We start from the raw sequence: 17,382 nt of genomic DNA, 5'->3' as shown, positions 1-17,382 counted from the left end.
TTATTTTAATGTATGGCCTGTAAGGTGATTTTGAGGGGGAAACTCGACACTCTAAGTTTCCCCCTCAAATTGCTGCTTGGTTTCGTTGCTGTCCATCCCCTCCTGCTCCCGCATGGCCCAACATGCAATCTCGGCACCACATCATCCCAATTCTGGCATTTTAATGCAAGAGCAGCAAGGGATTTGGCGCAAGAGGCACAGCCGAGGCCGCATAGCACCTGGAGCTCATTGCCTCCTTTCCAAAAGAAAGAGAAGGAAGCCACTGTCTGGTCATTTTGGCCTGCCCAGAGCGCTCTCTGCCAGGGCCTGCTCAGCAATGCAGCTCGCCTCGGCTGACAAACTTGTGAGAAGCATCAGAAATGTCAAAATTGCCTTCTGCTCCGCAGCAGGTCTACCAGTGATTTGTTTTTCTCTAAGCCAGGCAGCTGCGGGATATGCTACTCTCTGCAGCTGTAACCGTCATGTCCTAATTGTAGTTTTGGGTCCACAGCTTAGACGCATCCTCCATGTAAAGGATGGGCAAACGGCACTGACACGGGCATCGTTTCTCCCCTACACACCTACCTTCCCCCCGGAATGCTTGGAAATGTGTCCAACTCCTCCTTCCACCCCAAAAAGCTGTCTGTATGTTGCAAGAAGGGGAAGCTGTAGTCAAAAATGATTGTTGCTTCAGGAAAAAGGCGGCGGGAAGGAACGGGCTTTCCCCTTCCCACCACATCCAGCGGAGATGGAGGCCAAACCATAAAAGTCACGAAAAAGCAATGCCAGCCTGAGTGAGCAACCATGCCCCGGGGAAATGGGGCTCCGTGCCTTTGGATAAAATAGATCCCTCTTACCTTCCCTTGACGCTGACTGTGCCGCAGAGCTTCTCTCTTAGGTTGCTTGCTGAACCTCTTCTTTCTCCGCCCAAACACAACCCTGAATGCGCGCTACAAAAACAGGGCTGCTGGCAGCCCTGTGCTGGAGCTGCCGTGCGTCTTCACAGAGCTCGGGCCCTTTGTGGTAGGGGAAGAGCAGCAGGGGCGTTTCAATGGGCAGCAGCTGAAAAAGGATTTTCTTCCCCAGGTCTGTAAGCATTTGCTGCTTTACAGTCCATATTTTCCCATTTGAAATCAAATCTGAAATAAAATTTAACAGTTATGGCTTTACGCAGTGCACCGGAACAGAAGTTCAAAGGGTGTGCGGGGAGAGTGCCTGTAGCCTGCCATTTGGAGGGATCCATTAAAAAAAAGCAATAAAAAATACAAAAAGAAATTGTCTTCTTGCAGGCAGAGCCTCAAGCAAATGCACGTGAAGGCATGAAGGAGAGGGAAATGCCTGCACTGATGTGTCTGTCCCCCGCCAAAACCATACGCTCAGGGCAATATGCGCAGACTGAAGGGAGACGAACCAAAATGATGTAGCTGGACCCAAAACAAAGTTCTCAAGGAAATAAATTCCCCCATCAGTGAGCATCTGGGTTTCAGGTCCTGAAAAAAAATCAAACACTGTACACAAAATGGACTATCATAAACAGGGACATCTGACATTTTATTCCGCTGGACAGGACATTCAAATCGGAGTTAAAATCCCAGGAAATGGCATTTAACCTGGATATCCCACTGCCTGGACCCGCCTGCTTTGACCACTGTTGAGAAGGTCACCTTTCCGCCCCCCCTTCTGTTCCATTCCTGCCCCCATCACCAAAACCACCTTGCAAATTCAGGATGAGCTTTCTACCAGCTAAACCTGGTAAATAAACTGTTCAGCTATAAACTCTCCGGATTCTAGTTGTTCCTTTTTTCTTCTTCAGGGTGGAAAACACCGAAACGTATCATTTCAGAGCACTGACACCAGCTGATAAAATAATCCTGACATTTGCTTGCTGCAGATTAAAGAAAGCCCCAGCAATTACTGAAAAACCTGCAAGTTTCGGTTCTGTCATTTACCATCTTTACTCCCTATCGCTATAGTACACTAATGTTTAACATAACATCAGTTATCAAATTTCACGTCCTCACTAACTAGCAAAAAAGTATTGATGCAAAGGTGGCATCATGAACAACCAATGAAGGAAATTTACTGTATCTACCGCTGCTGACGTGAAGGGATACAGCCTCTTGTAGCAGGAAGAATTCCTTTGACCTTGTTTGAGTTCCCAGCATCTGCTGAGGCTGTCAACATAGGAGCCAAAATTTGATGCAGTGAGGAGGACACCGGTCCATTTGGCACAGGAGATACCACACAGAACATTATGTAGTTTTCAGAGTAACAGTTTTTGGCCAGTAAGAACTACAGCTTGGCTTGACTGGGAAAATACCAGTAGAAAGCCAACCAAGAATTAGTTTGTTCGTACACTGCTTATTTTTAGCTTTCCAGCCAATCTAGCATGTGAATTTCCTGAGTTTACTTTCACCTGACACTTGAAAGTGCTTTATGAGCACTGATAAAAACTAACATTCACTTAATGTCCCCCAAGCTAAACAGATGGAACTGGGAACAGTTAGTGAAATGTTCCTCTGTAGGGGAGCTGGACTAGTCAAACTCAAGAGCAGAAGCAAGAGAGAGTAGTTTTTAATAATGACACAACCCCTCATTGTACAGATCATCATTTCAACTTAGCTGCAAGAAAGCATGTCCACATGAGATGCTATTTGCATAAATTACACTTAGCCCGGCCAAGTCCTGCACACACTGCAGTACACGATGGAGTGCAATGCCGACCTCGGTGAGCCAGAGGTGTGGTTCTCAGTTGCGTGGGAGTAAGACCAAACCCACAGTCAAAAACTGGGCATAGCAACAAGAAGAGCTGCCCAGCTTAAGAGTTGCCTAGCTTAAGTCCCCAGTCTCCAGATAACTGTCCTCCCTCATTCACTGACTCCTGAACACAGGACAAAAAACTTTGACAGGAAGCTCCAGCAAGATTTTATTCAATGGTATACAACAGGGAGAAATTAACATTAAAGAAGAATCGTATACATTACTGATTTTTCAAGTTGCTAAAACAAATCCATAGTGACACGAACAATTGAGGCTGACGACGTAACAAGAAGCGTGGTCACCATCTCCCTAGTGTCCATACCTGCAAATATATAATATGTTAATGCTTTTCAAAAAATTGTTTCATATTAGCGCTGATTTGGGCAGATTCATTCTCATTCTACCACAATGTAATTCGCATGTAAACCAGACGAAGGTGAAATGCTATAGTATGGAAACCTTAGGAAGTTGTCCACATTTCACTTCCCCCAAAAGTCTATCCAGATACTAGTTAGAAGAGAGACTGAGCAATCCACAATATCATATGCAAGAGACCCTCAGTATCATCATCTTTTGCCCCGAATCCCACTTCAAATATACCCTGCATGAAAACAAGGCCAAAGCCTGCCATAGCCCCAAGCGTATTACTGAGCACCCACAAGAAGACACTCATTCATGTCTCCATTCCTCATCATGCTGCCCATGCAATATTAAGTCACTAGCCAGGCAACATGGGCTCAGTTTTCATTAAGTGTTCATTAAAACATCTTAATATCAAAACTACGGTACTCAAGTCATGTCAATGACGATCTGCACAACCGACTGTGAACCAGATTCCAGAGACAATGCTGAACAGTTATAATAGCTGTTTTGCTTTGTTTTAATCTGGACTCTGGTTAGGATTAATATGTTTGGGTTTTATTTTAAAAAAGGGGGTGGGGAGAGGGAAAATCCACACTTTAAAAGATTAATGGACAAATGTGCAGATGAAGCGAGTGACAGGCAAACTTCCTAACTACTCTCACTGTACAATTAACTCTCAAAACACAATTACCCCTGAAAAACCTATCCATGGACCTCCTATTATTCTTCTAACAACAGACATTTGAAAAACACAAAACAAAACAAAGAATACAGAAATTACGAATAAATGGGCAAAGGCTGTAGCAATGGCTACATGGATATTGGATTTCCAGATGCTAGGAAATCGGCTGTATTAATCTCTGAGCCTATTAGAGTTACGAAACAAATCACCAAGATACAGAGGGACCCAATAAGACGCCTGGCATCTCAGCAGAAATGCTCTGGAACACAAGCAGCTAGATTCAGGTCATTTTCTAAACCCAAATTGCTCAGGCGGCAGTACAGTATTCACCTGAGGCTCCACTTTCAGTGAATTCCATCTCTCTTCTGCTCTCCATTCTTCAGAGAGAATGTCAATAGAAATCACTACTTTTTAGCAACTCCCTCTTACCCCACAGCTCTTTGGGCTTCCTTCAGAGCTCATCTAGCACCAGGTGACTAAGGAAAGGTCCCTATACAGCAAGGTGGAGAAAAAACCTTTCCCAACAGCAACTGTGCCCTCAGATCCACAAATGAGAGAGAGTACCCACATATCTGACACCGATCATTTCTATTAACAGAAGGACAATTGGATCTTTCATCTTGAAATCTGTGCAGGATACCTACTTTTGGAACTCCCATTCCCTGTTGTCCAGCGGACATACTTGGCGAGTTTTGAGCCAGCGAGAGATGCAGTGGAAGTGGAAAGCATGCTGGAAGAGAAAGTTCAGATCACATCATTTCAGAACACATGAACGTATCTCAACGTGAAAACTACCATTGCAAGCATCATGGTGAGAAAAAAGAGTAGCAAGTGTTTGCAGAAAAAGGTGGGGAGGACTAATCAGCCAGGTCACTGGTAAACACCAAGGAATTGATCCACATTTTCAGAGAGGAAGGCAATATTAGTGAAATGGCAACAGGGAGCCTGTTCCAGAGTGCATGCAGTGGCAAGCAACTGACTTCTGACGAAGGAGAGAACGCAGAGTTTAGCAGCTGCTAAAATTGGCAGAGCAGATGCTGATAAGAAGCATAATCAGAAAGACAAGAAAAAGGATTTCAGAATGAGTAGCAGGGATGATATATATGTATACATGCTGAAGCTTTCTGCCAGCATTCTGGACAAACCACAGCCTGAATAAAAAGGAATTTGCAAAATTAGAAAGAAAAAAAAAAAATCTCTATGACGTGTTTAATAAGGACACCCTTTTCCATACCCCATACAGCTACTTAAAAACAAGGTTCCACTTGTAGTAACTCTTGCACACAAAAACATGATTTTGACACTAGAATACTCTGACATGGTTAAAAAAGTTGCTCTTGTCCTCTACAAACAGAATTGCAACATTTATAATCCTGCTCCAGCATTATCATGCTGTAGCTTCATCCCACAGCATAGTGAGGATGGGACTGAGGAACAGGTAGTTATTCCATTACGGAAAATTTTATCTTCCGACTCAGACCCAGACTAGCTAAGAGGTATGCAAGTTTGAGTTCACATGCTAGTGGGACCATGTATGAAGGAGTGCATGTGGCAACAAATTGAAGAGCTGGAGATTATACACTAGAACCAATTTGATCTTCCTCCAAAACGGGAAGCAAATCACCTAGTTACCCCATATTGACTCCTTGAATCAGCCTGCACAAAGACAAATCAAGCATGCTGACATCCAAGTAATCCTATTACCAGGGAAAAAAAAGGCAGAGGTCCTAGGCAGAACCTTGCTCAGGAAAATCATGCTCAAAATTAAAGATCTATTATGCTTCCAAAAAATATGGGTAAAGGCCTATCTTCCTCCCTTCTCTTCTGTGTCTTCCCTATTACACCTCTCCAACTTTCACTTTCTTATTTTTTCTTCAAAGTTCTTTTTTTCTGGTGGATTATCTGAAACATTTTATAGAACTTGTTTTGTCTTGAGTCATGAAAAAAGGGGATAGCATCACCACACATGAGCTCCGCAATAAAACAGTTTTTCTTACATTGCAGACGCCCCATGCGACTGTGCACTCTTCAGAGGTAGCTGATGCTTGGTTTGCTTGACATTCTATGCCTGTGAAAACAAAGATTAAAGAAGATGTACATGCAACACCAGCTGGTAGATTTTTTCATAATAGCAAGGGGAGGGCAGGGAGAAGAGCTCTTTGTTTTGTTGTGCTTATTACATCAGGAAGTGTCAAGAGCTGTTGGTTTAATGTGTACTGTTTTCTCAAAAGTATCAGATCAAAATATACTTGATCCTGCTTTCTTCCTTCCTCTACATTTTTAGTATTCCAAATTTCCAGAGGGCAAGAGCATATAGCTCATCTACCGGTAACATGTGTCTGCTTTCCAAATTTTAAGGATAAATACTTTTAATTTGTTCTTCTGTGTTTTAATAGATGTCTTTTTAATGATCATTTGCAGTAGCAGAGTTGTGAAAGAAAGTTTACTTAAATTTCTTAGCCAGGTTTCTCTAAATATAAATTCACTGTCTTGTCAGACATTTTGTACTATCAGTTATATTTACAAATTAATTTGCTGATGTAATGCTGGAGTTTGCCAGTCTCTCTTCTATTGTCTTGTGACAGGTAAGCACAGCCCAAAAACACACGATTGAAAATATAGTTCAAAATGTATTTTTTGAACTTTGGAGCTTAGTACCTAGGATGATCCCCCCAAATATAAATACTATTTATGGGTTTGGGTTATGTTTTACTTTTTGTGTCAGATGGCATGGATGAAGGAGATGAGAGAGAGAAAAGAAGGAAGAACAGCACTGAGAAAAGAAATCCAGAAACCTGGTTCTCCATTCTAGAGCCTGAAAAATTCACCTCTACTCCACCTCAAGAAGAAACTTCAGGAGAAAAAAAGATATTTCCAAGTCCTCCACAGCCAGCAGCACAAACCTATAAGAGCAACATTTTACTTCCTGCAAAAGGATGCTTTCTTTAAAAGTCAAGCCCAAATGGTTTAAAAAGACATGCTGATAGATGATCAGCTTAGAATTTGATACATGGGCTTGTTGCTTGCTTGTTTTGCAGATCTTTTTTTCCTGGCAAAGAAAATACCTGAATGAGCGCCAATTCTCTGTTCACTTTTAGTGTGCTCAAATATGCTCAGAGGAAAAGGAATTTGATTCACCAATTAAAGATTCAAAAACTTTCAAATCCCACAGGTTTGGCTGAAAAAATGTGATCTTTATTTGCTCTGTCCTATTCATCCCTTTCTCCATTTTTCACTCTCTCTCAGGTGTGGAGATGAACGAAGTGAGAGAAAGGCCCATTTTTCCTGAGATGTGAGAGAGATCAGTTAACCTTGGTCACGAGGAACTACTCAAAACAAGACTGAGGTCTAAAGAAACTCAGTGGCAACAACTGTTCTGCAAGATTTGAATGAACCTGTACTTATTATATGGTTTACATCAAGATATGATACACCACAGCAGGAAGTCCAAAGCTCAATCCCTGGCCTGCCTACAGAAGAGAACGAAATCCAGTGTACCTGAAATGTCTGATGTCTTAATTCCTTAAGTCTTTAATACATACAGCAATAAAACTAAATCTGATTAAGAAAATAGAAGATGCTCAAGAACCTTGAAGAGCTTAAATTGCTTTGGGCATTTGTTTAAAATTTGACACCCAAGATTGCTGCAACAATTTTATTGTTACTGCAGTATAGACTCATGGTCTTGCTGAGTATCACAGGGCATATTTACATTAAGTTTTAAATATTTGGCATGAGTCTGTACAGTAACAGAAAATGGTGAGAAGATGAGTAGTAGGAAAAGGAGAGGAAATTCATTTGAAGGAAGAAAAGTCAACTGGTAAGCAAACTTTAACTCAGGAAGTCTCTGTCTGCTGAAAGCAAGGAAGATATTCCAGCACACGATATACTCATCTTGTTTCTTCTTTTCTTTCCCTGCTGGAAACATATTAGATCTGAAGTCCATCTAGCCCACTGTTATGTCATTTTGTCTTTTTTGTATGTTTGTTTGTTTGTTTTTTCCCCCCTAAGTGGCCCTAACCTGTGAGCTGTGCGCTTTGGAACACAATGCATTTTTTTTGCAGGCTTTAAAGGACTCTGTATTTTGACTGGGAGTGAGAGGGAAGAAAGATGGTTTAGGTAAGGAAGAAAAGCAGCACTGAAATTCATTTCAGTGTTACTCAAACATTTGCTGACCAGCAAGTACACTCTAAAACATGACAGTCCCAAAAGCCTAAGAGGACAGATGAACTTTTGCAGAAATAGCTGAGGAGGAGTTCTCTGGTGGTGATGTAAGGCCCTTCCAACAAGACACCCAGATTTAACTCCTTCAATCAGAGAGGCTGGAGACTACTGCTGGCACTGCTGCCCTTGACTGCCAAAAAAAGGGCCTCCCAAAAACGGAAGCACTTTTTGGTCTCCTACTTGCCTCATTTCAAAAAAGGACAATATATCAACAAACAAATAAAACAAACGAACATTCTCTGTCAGAGAATGAAAGCTGATGATCCTGGCTCTTGAAAGAAAGGGAAGCTATGTAGTGGCTGCTGACCCAAAAGAAGCAGTAAGAGTCAGACAGTAACAGGTACTGGAGGAATACCGAACGGCTCTTCTTTTGCCTTGCTTTTGACAGAGTATCTGGAGGTGAGGGCAGAAAGATACAGCTAAAACCTGAAATACCTGTAAGTAATTGTGAAAGATGCAATGGAAGCGTTTCAACTCAGGGAGTTACAGAAATGCATATTATATAATGGTAACTTCAGAATCTTGGCATCTATTAAAAACCATCCCTCTTCCTATGTTTTTTATTGCAGAAATCTTCTGTATATTTACGTCACAAGAAAAGTAGCCCAAGATTTAAGTAGACATAATGGCAGGTAACAGAAGTAAGTAGATGTCTTTTGTTCACAGCTACAGTAACAGTCCACTGCACTGGTAAATCTGATGATAAAAGCTCTTCAAAGCGGCTACAGCTTGAGCATGAGTAACCACTGTATGGGTTCCCCTTTCTCTTTAGTTGTTGCCTTCTAAAATTATGTCATGAAGGGATCAGCTTACTGGGAAGAAGAGAAATAAATACACATAGCTTGGCTAACACAACACATCATGTCCTCACTTAGAAAACAGAGACAGAATAAACACATAACCAGGCTAATAAACTTCAAGAACACTTCTTACTTGTCCTATGAGGAGCAGCTGAGGACTTTGGGCTTGTCTAGTTTGGAGAAAAGGAGGCTGAGGGGCAACCTCATTGCTCTCTACAGCTTCCTGAGGAGACGAAGTGGAAAGGGAGGTGCTGATCTCTTCTCCCTGGTATCCAGTGACAGGACATGTGGGAATGGTTCAAAGCTGTGCCAGGGGACGTTTAGACTAGACATTAGGAAGCATCTCTTTATCGAGAGGGTGGTCAAACACTGGAACAGGCTTCCTAGAGAGGTGTTCGATGCCCCAAGCCTGTCAGTCTTTAAGAGCCATTTGGACAATGCCCTTAATAATATGCTTCAGCTTTTGGTCAGCCCTGAATTGGTCAGGCAGTTGGACGAGACGATCACCCCTTCGAACTGAAATATTCTGTTCTATTCTATACCCCCAAAAGGACAGGGGCCCATTCTATGATTCTATGAAAATGTAGAATGAGCTCTCCAATTTAGTTTTTCAAACTTCAGAGGAATTTCAGAATTTTCCCTTTGCAATTCTCTCCAGTTTCTTAGGAATTATCTGCAGATTTTGCTAAATAATAAATACTTACTAAATACCCTAAGGTCCCCCCATCACATCATCATATAATTCCTTCTACTTATAACCCCCTTGTATGACACTCAGTATTTCCTGTTAGTATCACAGTCTCAAAATATTTGTACACAGCTATCATCTTCCACTCCTACTTATGACTTAGCAAACTGTATATACTTAGTTCTGTTCTTTCATTCTTCTCATAAATCCAAAATCATTCTATCTGTTAAGCATCCTGATATTCTTCTTTGGATTCTATCTGATCTATCTATCTTTGTGAAGCTGGAATAGCAAATGCAGTACTTTGCATCTTACTATCAAAGAAAGGGGATGGTATTTTGATGGCACGTTTTACACTGTTCAAAACTATACCTGTTACCTTACTATGGTATTACATTCCATGTTTCAGACCAGAAGGTAATCCACTGTAATCAACACAGTGTTTAGTTAACACTCCCCAACTTACCATGTTTCATTGACAGCGCCAGAGAGCAAGCCTTTGAAGAAATCAAGAATACTGCTCAAGTAAAATCTAAATAGGACCTGGGTCTTTCCAGAGAAGAATGAAAACAAAACACTGAAAATGTATTCATTCCTTCTGTACACTGAATACAAACCATATTGAGGGTGAGGGGAATCTTTTGACCATATTATTACAAACTCATAATGCACACGCATGAGAAGAACTGCATGACACCTTAACATTGTTATATCCTAGCTTCTGGATGCCTGACTTTATAATGTTAACAGTCTTCCATTAGCATGGCTGGCGTTACTTATCACTCTTTTAATGTTTTCCCTTTCAAGGCTTCTGTTTGTCACTAGGAGAGGGAGACATTTGTATCCTGCATTTTATCAAATTGAATCTTGTTTTGATCTTCCCTGCACATTCTATTAATTTTTTCCTCAATTTCCCATCACTTCACATCTCATGTTTGAAAATCTAATTAAAATGTTGTTTAACAACCTTAATGATCTGTAACAAGGAAGTAAGTAAATCCAGAGCCAACACGGATCTCAGAACACCAATTTAGATACCCCTTCCACTCTGTATACTGTCAACTTTGGTCTGTCGTTTGCAGTCCAGGCTTTTTATAACATTGCTGGTACTCAAACTAATAATGTTATGCTTGAGCAACTCAAAAAAAAAAAAAAAAAAAGTCACCTACGCCCTCTTCTTTCACTGTTTTTCCTAATCTACCTATACACTCTCAACCCCACCCCCTTTTTGGTAGGATTATTTTTTTTTTTAAAGAACTGACACACGAAATTCACTACTGGAAAATAACATCTGTCCATTCTTCTTCCAGCGCCTCCACATCTCTCCTTCATCCTCGTATGTCCTATTTGCTATTTATAAAAAATATCAAATATATGAGACTGTATTTGGCCTCTCATGGGAGGCACTATTAATTTTGAGGCAGATTAATAGAATGAAACACACCAGCATCCATTATCTTACAACATGTCCCACGTATCGTGAATAATTATCTTGAATTACAGGATTTTATCTAGTTATTCTATACATTTGTAAATTCCATAAATATAACTTATGTTCTAACAAATCTTTAAAATTCCATTTGCCTGTCAGTGACATGCTTTCCTCTCTAATATATCATAAATCTGAGAGACTAAGTAGCAATCCAGTGTCCACCTCAGCTACTTTTCAAGATGGTACAGGTTAGAGGTACTTAAAAAGGAAATCTTTATGTCAAAGGACCTTGGCATATTTCATAATCCCTATTCTCACTTGCTTCTCTTTAGTGTTATCATTCCATTTCTAATAACCAAGAATAAATTGAGGCATGGATAGGCAGTAGCTGGCTCAAAATACAAACCTATCTGTCACAAAGCAAAGAAGTGAACTTGCTTAACCCATTTTCAGCCCTGTGTGTTACGGTGTTTTCTTTTTATTAAAAAAAAAAAAACAACTCTGAAAGTACTTTTGTAATTATTATTTAAATATGATGTAAAATCAGGTGCATCTCTCACTAGTTGTTACTATAAACTTGAGGTCTCATTTTTGTGAAACTTGTTATTTTCATATAGGCTTATTGACAGTAAGTTACCATTACCAGTAGTTCTAAGGGCTACTGCATAAAAACTAAGTGCAACAAAACTATCACAATGGGACCATGACAGGCCATTCCCAGACACTATAGCCGTACCTGCTCTTGTTTTGAGGGCTTCCACATTTTAGTAGTACTGGCAAATTTCTGTCCGGGGTATATTAAAAGGTATTCTGTCCTTCATGACTCAAACAAGATGGACAGTTATGGTGGCAACAATATCTTGTCAGTTTTTGCGGGGGGTGGGAAATGGTTTTGTACTCATTACCAATCGTTTATGGGACTGAAACCAGTGACTTTGTGTATGCACGCCTATTTCGCGACAGAAATTTGTACACTTAATTCCATTAATTCCACTTTATTTTCCTACATAGCAAGCATATTTGTTAATTGAACCATCTAGATTATACAGCAAAAACTCAAACCAATACTAGCAATACTTTGTTTTTTATTTCAGCATTTGATTATTCTCCTTTGTAAATGAACAATTAATTCTCTAGGTGGCTACAAAATTCCCCACACTATAACATTAACTAACTTATGCAAGGTAGTTTCTGTAGAATGAGGAGTCAAATGAAGTCACTGGTCCAAGCCTTTCCTGGCCAGACACAGAAAGTGTTACAAGATTTCATCCTAATGAGTGTCATCAAAAAGTTGATACCTATAGCAACATCCCCAGCTCTAAAATCTAATACCTCTCTTTGTGACCAATACCTGTCGCCCCTGAATAATTTCAGTTCCTCCTGCCTCTTTATTATTACTCCTTTCCCTCTTTGTTCCATCCCACATACACTCAGCAACATCATCTCATCTGTAGATGTGGTACAGTGATTCTACTCTTTACGAGAAAAGGGTGAGAGAAAAGCAGTGTGGTGACAGAGGTCACAAAAATAGGTTATAGAGCTTCAGCATTACATAAAATAGAGCTTAGTATTTGCACTGTGAAGACTTAGTTCCTAACTGAAAGCTGCATTTGCTGAATTATACCCTCAACAGGGGAATTTTCAGCTGTGCAGTATGTACAAGTCAAAACCGTCAACTGTCTTCCCCACCGTTTACTTACATAGATCCATAATATGGTTTCTGCAAATGGCACAGTTATCAACCACAATGTCCCATGCCCACAGAGCTACTGCATTCCACTAGAGAGAGGGGGGAAAAAAGAAAAAGAAAAACATAGTTTTGACTCAATTTACAGCACACAGAAATCCTTGTTATTCCTCGAGACCCCATGTATTTTTAAAACTGAAAAGCGGGGATACTTAAAAAAAAAAAAAAAAAATCTTAGAAGTACAGAGTAATTCTTTATCATGAATTCAGAAGCTTACCAGAAAGCAGTGGTACATTCCTCTCACACACCTCCCAGACCCAATGTCTCCTTCCAGCTTCAGAAACAAGATGATAACTCCCACAGTCCCTTTTTTTTTGTGAAACAAATGCAAACATCTGCATTTCTATTCAAGATACAGAGGCAAGGATGCAGCTCATGGCACATCCTCAATTCTGATGGAAAGGACAGTGCCTTGCAGAAGGGCCAATCCAGATGCCATTTTGTTAAGAGGAATTTTCATTATTTGCTGCAATTCTTCTAGTAATCACCCCCCAGAGCAGCTGGGGTCAAGAACTAAAATAATCTCTAATGCCACACTTCGCTGACTCCTGAACAATCTCCTCTGCAAAAAGGTTACTAGGCAATCACCTACCAGCAAGGCTGAATATAAAAATTTGAAAGTACTACCAAATTAACCTTTCAAAGGCTTTGTTTATAAAAGAAAAACAAACAAACAAAAGGAATATCTCTGTCCCGTGCTACTTCAGGGGAAGGGCTGGCTACAAATTTCCATGACAATTTTAGAAAACTGATTCAGAATAAGGACTTTAAGACAAGCTATGCAGAAAAGCATAGCACCTTTTTATTCCTCCCCAGAAAAAACATAATCAGGTCTTCTGTAAATTCATGAAATAGGTGGGCTTGCCTTCAGTATTCAAAGCAATCCAACAGCATATTGGTAGCCAGAATAATCTTCATTTGCTACTTAAGTAGTCTAGATATTTTGTTTCCTTCTATTTTTTCAGTATATGATTGCATTGACTGCACTACAGTAAATCTTCTCTACTTTATTCCATTTACGTCTCAATGTTTTCATTGCTTCCCCTCAGTTCAGGATTATGAAGGAAGAATGCAGATTGCCAACTATTGATAAGCAGTATCAATTTTGATAAGCACTTCAATTTTTCATTAGTACTGATATAAAAAGACATCACAATACTAATAGATCTTTCAGGAAATGGGTCAGTAGTGATTTCATTTTTTCTCCCCATCTTCTAGTTTCAGGTCTAGCCAGCCTTCTGGCTGAGGTAGTCATGTCTCAAGGACTTCATCCACACTTCAAGGCAGCTAGGATAAAAGTTCCCAGCACCCTTATCTTTCCCACACTCCCAGGTACTTAATCTCGTGTCCCAACATAAGCTACTCTTGCGACCCACGCACCTGTATTGAGCCACACACGCAACAAGTGCGCCTTGGTACCTTGCTGGGGAGGAGGAATGCCACTGACACATAGAAGGTGCCGCTTCCTGCTCCTCTCATATGCTATTCTACCTGTCCCTATTTCCAAAGAATAAGCAATCACGTCATCCAAACACCTACCTCCTTCTGCATAGACCTGCAGCCCTATACAGAGAGAGGGGTTTCCATCATCACTGCTGACAGCTGCATGTCAAACAAACTACACCTGGAAACCATCCTTTGAGCAGGAATCACTGTTCGGAAATGTTTGCTGATATCCACTCCAGGGGTCATTTTTCCTCAAATTATACCTTAGTGCAAGCCCACACAGCCTCTCTACTTCCTCTGCACCCTCATGCAAAAGGTTTGGGCTGTTACCAGGATCCAGCTGACAAACTGGTGGCGCTGGACAGAAGAGCGGTACTATGGCTGTCGTGGGGATGCAAACAAAGCCAGGGTGACAGGAGAGCACTTGCTGACTACACACACGTTGTTATGGATTGATTTAAAGAAGAAGGGGAAAAAAACGCGGCCACACAAATTTGTGCAAAGCACCTTACGGAGCACCTGGGGCGGCTCGGGTGACTGGGCCGGGGCTGAGGAGGAGGCAGCACTCCAGCCCTGCTCCCCGGCCTGAGCTGCCCAGAGGCTCGGCGTAACGCGGCCCGGCCGGGGAGGGCACAGAGCAGCCGAGGCCCGGCAGGACGGCAGCTCCCGAGGGGACCGGGCGGCGGAGCCCCCTGACAGGGGCAGCCCCCTCAGGCCTCCCTCCTCCCGCCCGCGCGGCCCACGCCAGCCGCGCTCGCTGATTGGTCAGCCCCCTCTCCACGTGCGGCGGCCCGCCTCAGCCATTGGCCCGGACGCACGCCAAGACTCCCCGCAGTCACCGCCCCGCCCCGCCCCTCCCGCCGCGCCGGTGCGGAACCGGGCGCCCGGCTCCGTCAGCGGAGCGGGAAGTCGCCCTCCCCCCCGCCCCGGTCGCCACCAGCGGGCCGGCCCCGGCCACCCCTCCCTCTGGGGCCAGCTGGAGGAGCGCGCCAGCGGGCCTCACTTTCTTCACTTCGAAGCGCTTCTTGCCGGCGCCGCTGTTGGTGCCGCTGGGGGTGTCCACATCCATCGCGGCCGCCATTTTGGATGCGTGAACCGCCCGTCCTGCCCCGCGCGCATGCGCGGCGGGGAGGGGCACGGGGAGGGCGAGCGGAAGGAGTGGGCGGGGCTCTCTCGGGGTCCCGCCCCCTCCCTCGCCCCGCCCACGCCGCCGCCAGGCGCGGGGAGGGCCGGGAGCGCCGTCGCCGGGGGGAGGCCGGGAGCGCGGTCACGTGGGGCGGGCTCTTAAAGGCGCCGGTCAGGGCGGGGCCGCGCGCCCCCGCCGCCGTTACTTCATCCCCCCCCGCCCCCCCCCCCGCCGCCGTTACTTCATCCCCCCCCGCCCCCCCCCCCCCGCGGGATTGCACAACCCGGTGGGGGAGGTGCAGTTAAAGGGGTACGAACCGGGATCGGCGGCGGCCCCGCGCCTCCCTCAGCCTCCCCGCGGCCGGGGAAGCAGGTGCCGCGGGCCGGGCCACCGCTGCCCGGCCTCCCCTCGCCTCAGGCAGCGCCAGGGGCGTCCCCGGCCTCCGCAAGGGCCGGGGGAGGCGGGAGAAAGACGGGGAGAGGTGCGGGGCCCGGGAGGCGGCGGGGGAGGCGGGGACGTGGGGCAGGCGAGGGGCGCTGGAGCGGGCAGGGCCGCGCCTCGCCGCGGTGGCCGCAGCCGGGCTTCCCCGCTTCGAGGCGCCGGGTGGCGGGCCAGGCTGGCTGCTGGCGGGCGGGCGGCCGGGGGGGGGCGGCGCGGCGGGGAGGGAGTTGGCTCCCTGCCCCGGGGGGGGCTTCCGAGCCCAGCCCCAGACCCCGCCGGCTGCTTTGCGTACTCGGGCTCTGATTCCTGGTTAGCGCCTCGCTAAAATCCCTTGGGATTTGTCTCTCTGCCCTACTAGGAAGGGCTTCGGCCCTTAATAAACTTTTTTTACTCGTTTTCTTGCGTCCTAATTGATCTCCAGCAAGTGCAGAATGAGGTAGGGTGGTTGGTGGTGCTATGGTAGCCCTTTTGTTCGCTAGCAGTCCAGTTTTGTTTTGTTTTTTTAATAGTATATGAGAATTGCTAGGGAAAGAATTCGCATTGTCCAGACTACTCTTTTAGGCTTAACAATAGTTAACGATCGACGTGGGTTTTACTGGCCCTGCCTGTTGTGTTGCAAAGAGGGAGGCGGCCGGCACGGGAGCTGGTGCTGGGAGTACTGAGAAGGTCGGTGGCAGTGTTTCCCAAGGTGTGGAAACCGAGGGGAAGATACTCCCCAGCAGGACAACAGCAGGTCTTGAAATGCCACCCAGCTTCGCAGGTCCCTGTAGACGTGCTGTCTCTCTGCAGAGTCAACCCTTTCAAATCAATTTTTGCACCACGTTGCTGCATGTATGCAGGAAGGAGGAGGTAGCAGAAGCATAGATAGATAGGGCATTCTTTTATATGCATACAGGCAAGCAATATCTATGCTGTACCTATCATAAGCATTTGGGCCAAACAGCACTCTGCCAGTCTGGCTCCATCATCTCCATCTTGCTGCATGCATACAGCTTTTACCTGAGATCCAGTGCCCTCTGGGATGGGATGTCTAGAAGTCTCCAAATAAACTTTAAACTAAAGTAGGGGCCTGCGGTAAGAACAAGGTGATGCTGCCATTGGATGTTTTGGAATCATTTTCAATGGGATTTGTATTTGAAAGACATGTAACACTTGTACCTTGAGTTAAGCACATACCTAGATGTTCGCAGGGTTGGGCTGAGCCTGAAAGTTACACACACACACACACACACACACAGAGTAAAGGTAAGTTTGAAGAAGAAGAAAAGCCCTCTCTCGTTTATACACCCTTTAACACCTCTAGTTACATACGTGGGAAGTTTCCATTTCAGTTAACTGTCCCTTTCCTCAGATGCTGCTCAGTTATGGTCCGTCTCTTATTGCTAACAATAAAATGAAGCTGCACGGATTCAGCTTTTTGTCCTGTTGCTCCTTATTCAGGACTAGTGTGAAGGCCATTGCAAAGGAGTATTTTGAAAATGGGAGGTGGGTGCTTGAGAAAACTGATTTTTCACCTTCAAGAAAATAGCTCTTTTCAAAGCAGAATGTACAAGATTTTCTTTTTAATAGAAACATGAAGTTTAACCCTAAATCTGAGTGGTAATGCCCCCAGTAGGAATCCAGGACATTCAACAAACATGTACAGCAGGGCATGTGCATACCAGAGAAATATTAACATTCATTTTCACTTTAA

General features: G+C 44.0%; 1 protein-coding gene across 3 annotated transcripts; it reads right to left on the bottom strand.

Moving 5' to 3' along the window:
* Positions 1 to 2,893: 2,893 nt before the first annotated feature.
* On the bottom strand, positions 2,894 to 15,360 carry RBX1 (ring-box 1; the record flags this gene model as incomplete). 3 transcript variants are annotated; one of them, XM_082308112.1, is made up of 5 exons in its annotated part: positions 15,126 to 15,360; positions 12,629 to 12,707; positions 5,782 to 5,852; positions 4,429 to 4,514; positions 2,894 to 3,061 (listed from the first exon to the last, which is right to left on the bottom strand). In XM_082308112.1, the coding sequence occupies exons 1-5, from the start codon at positions 15,201 to 15,203 to the stop codon at positions 3,049 to 3,051; spliced, it is 327 nt and encodes a 108-aa protein (XP_082164238.1). In that variant the 5' UTR covers positions 15,204 to 15,360. The 3 variants fall into 3 exon arrangements, with proteins under 3 accessions (XP_082164238.1, XP_082164239.1, XP_082164237.1); XM_082308113.1 differs by lacking the exon at positions 15,126 to 15,360 and adding an exon at positions 14,216 to 14,623; XM_082308111.1 differs by lacking the exon at positions 2,894 to 3,061 and having other exon boundaries at positions 4,425 to 4,514; positions 15,126 to 15,241.
* Positions 15,361 to 17,382: the final 2,022 nt, after the last annotated feature.

This window comes from Platalea leucorodia (assembly GCF_965183815.1).
Source record: "Platalea leucorodia genome assembly, chromosome: 4".
Lineage (NCBI taxonomy): Eukaryota > Metazoa > Chordata > Aves > Pelecaniformes > Threskiornithidae > Platalea > Platalea leucorodia.
The sequence above is the reverse complement of the archived record's forward strand: the minus strand, read 5'-3'. Positions and strand labels throughout refer to the sequence as shown.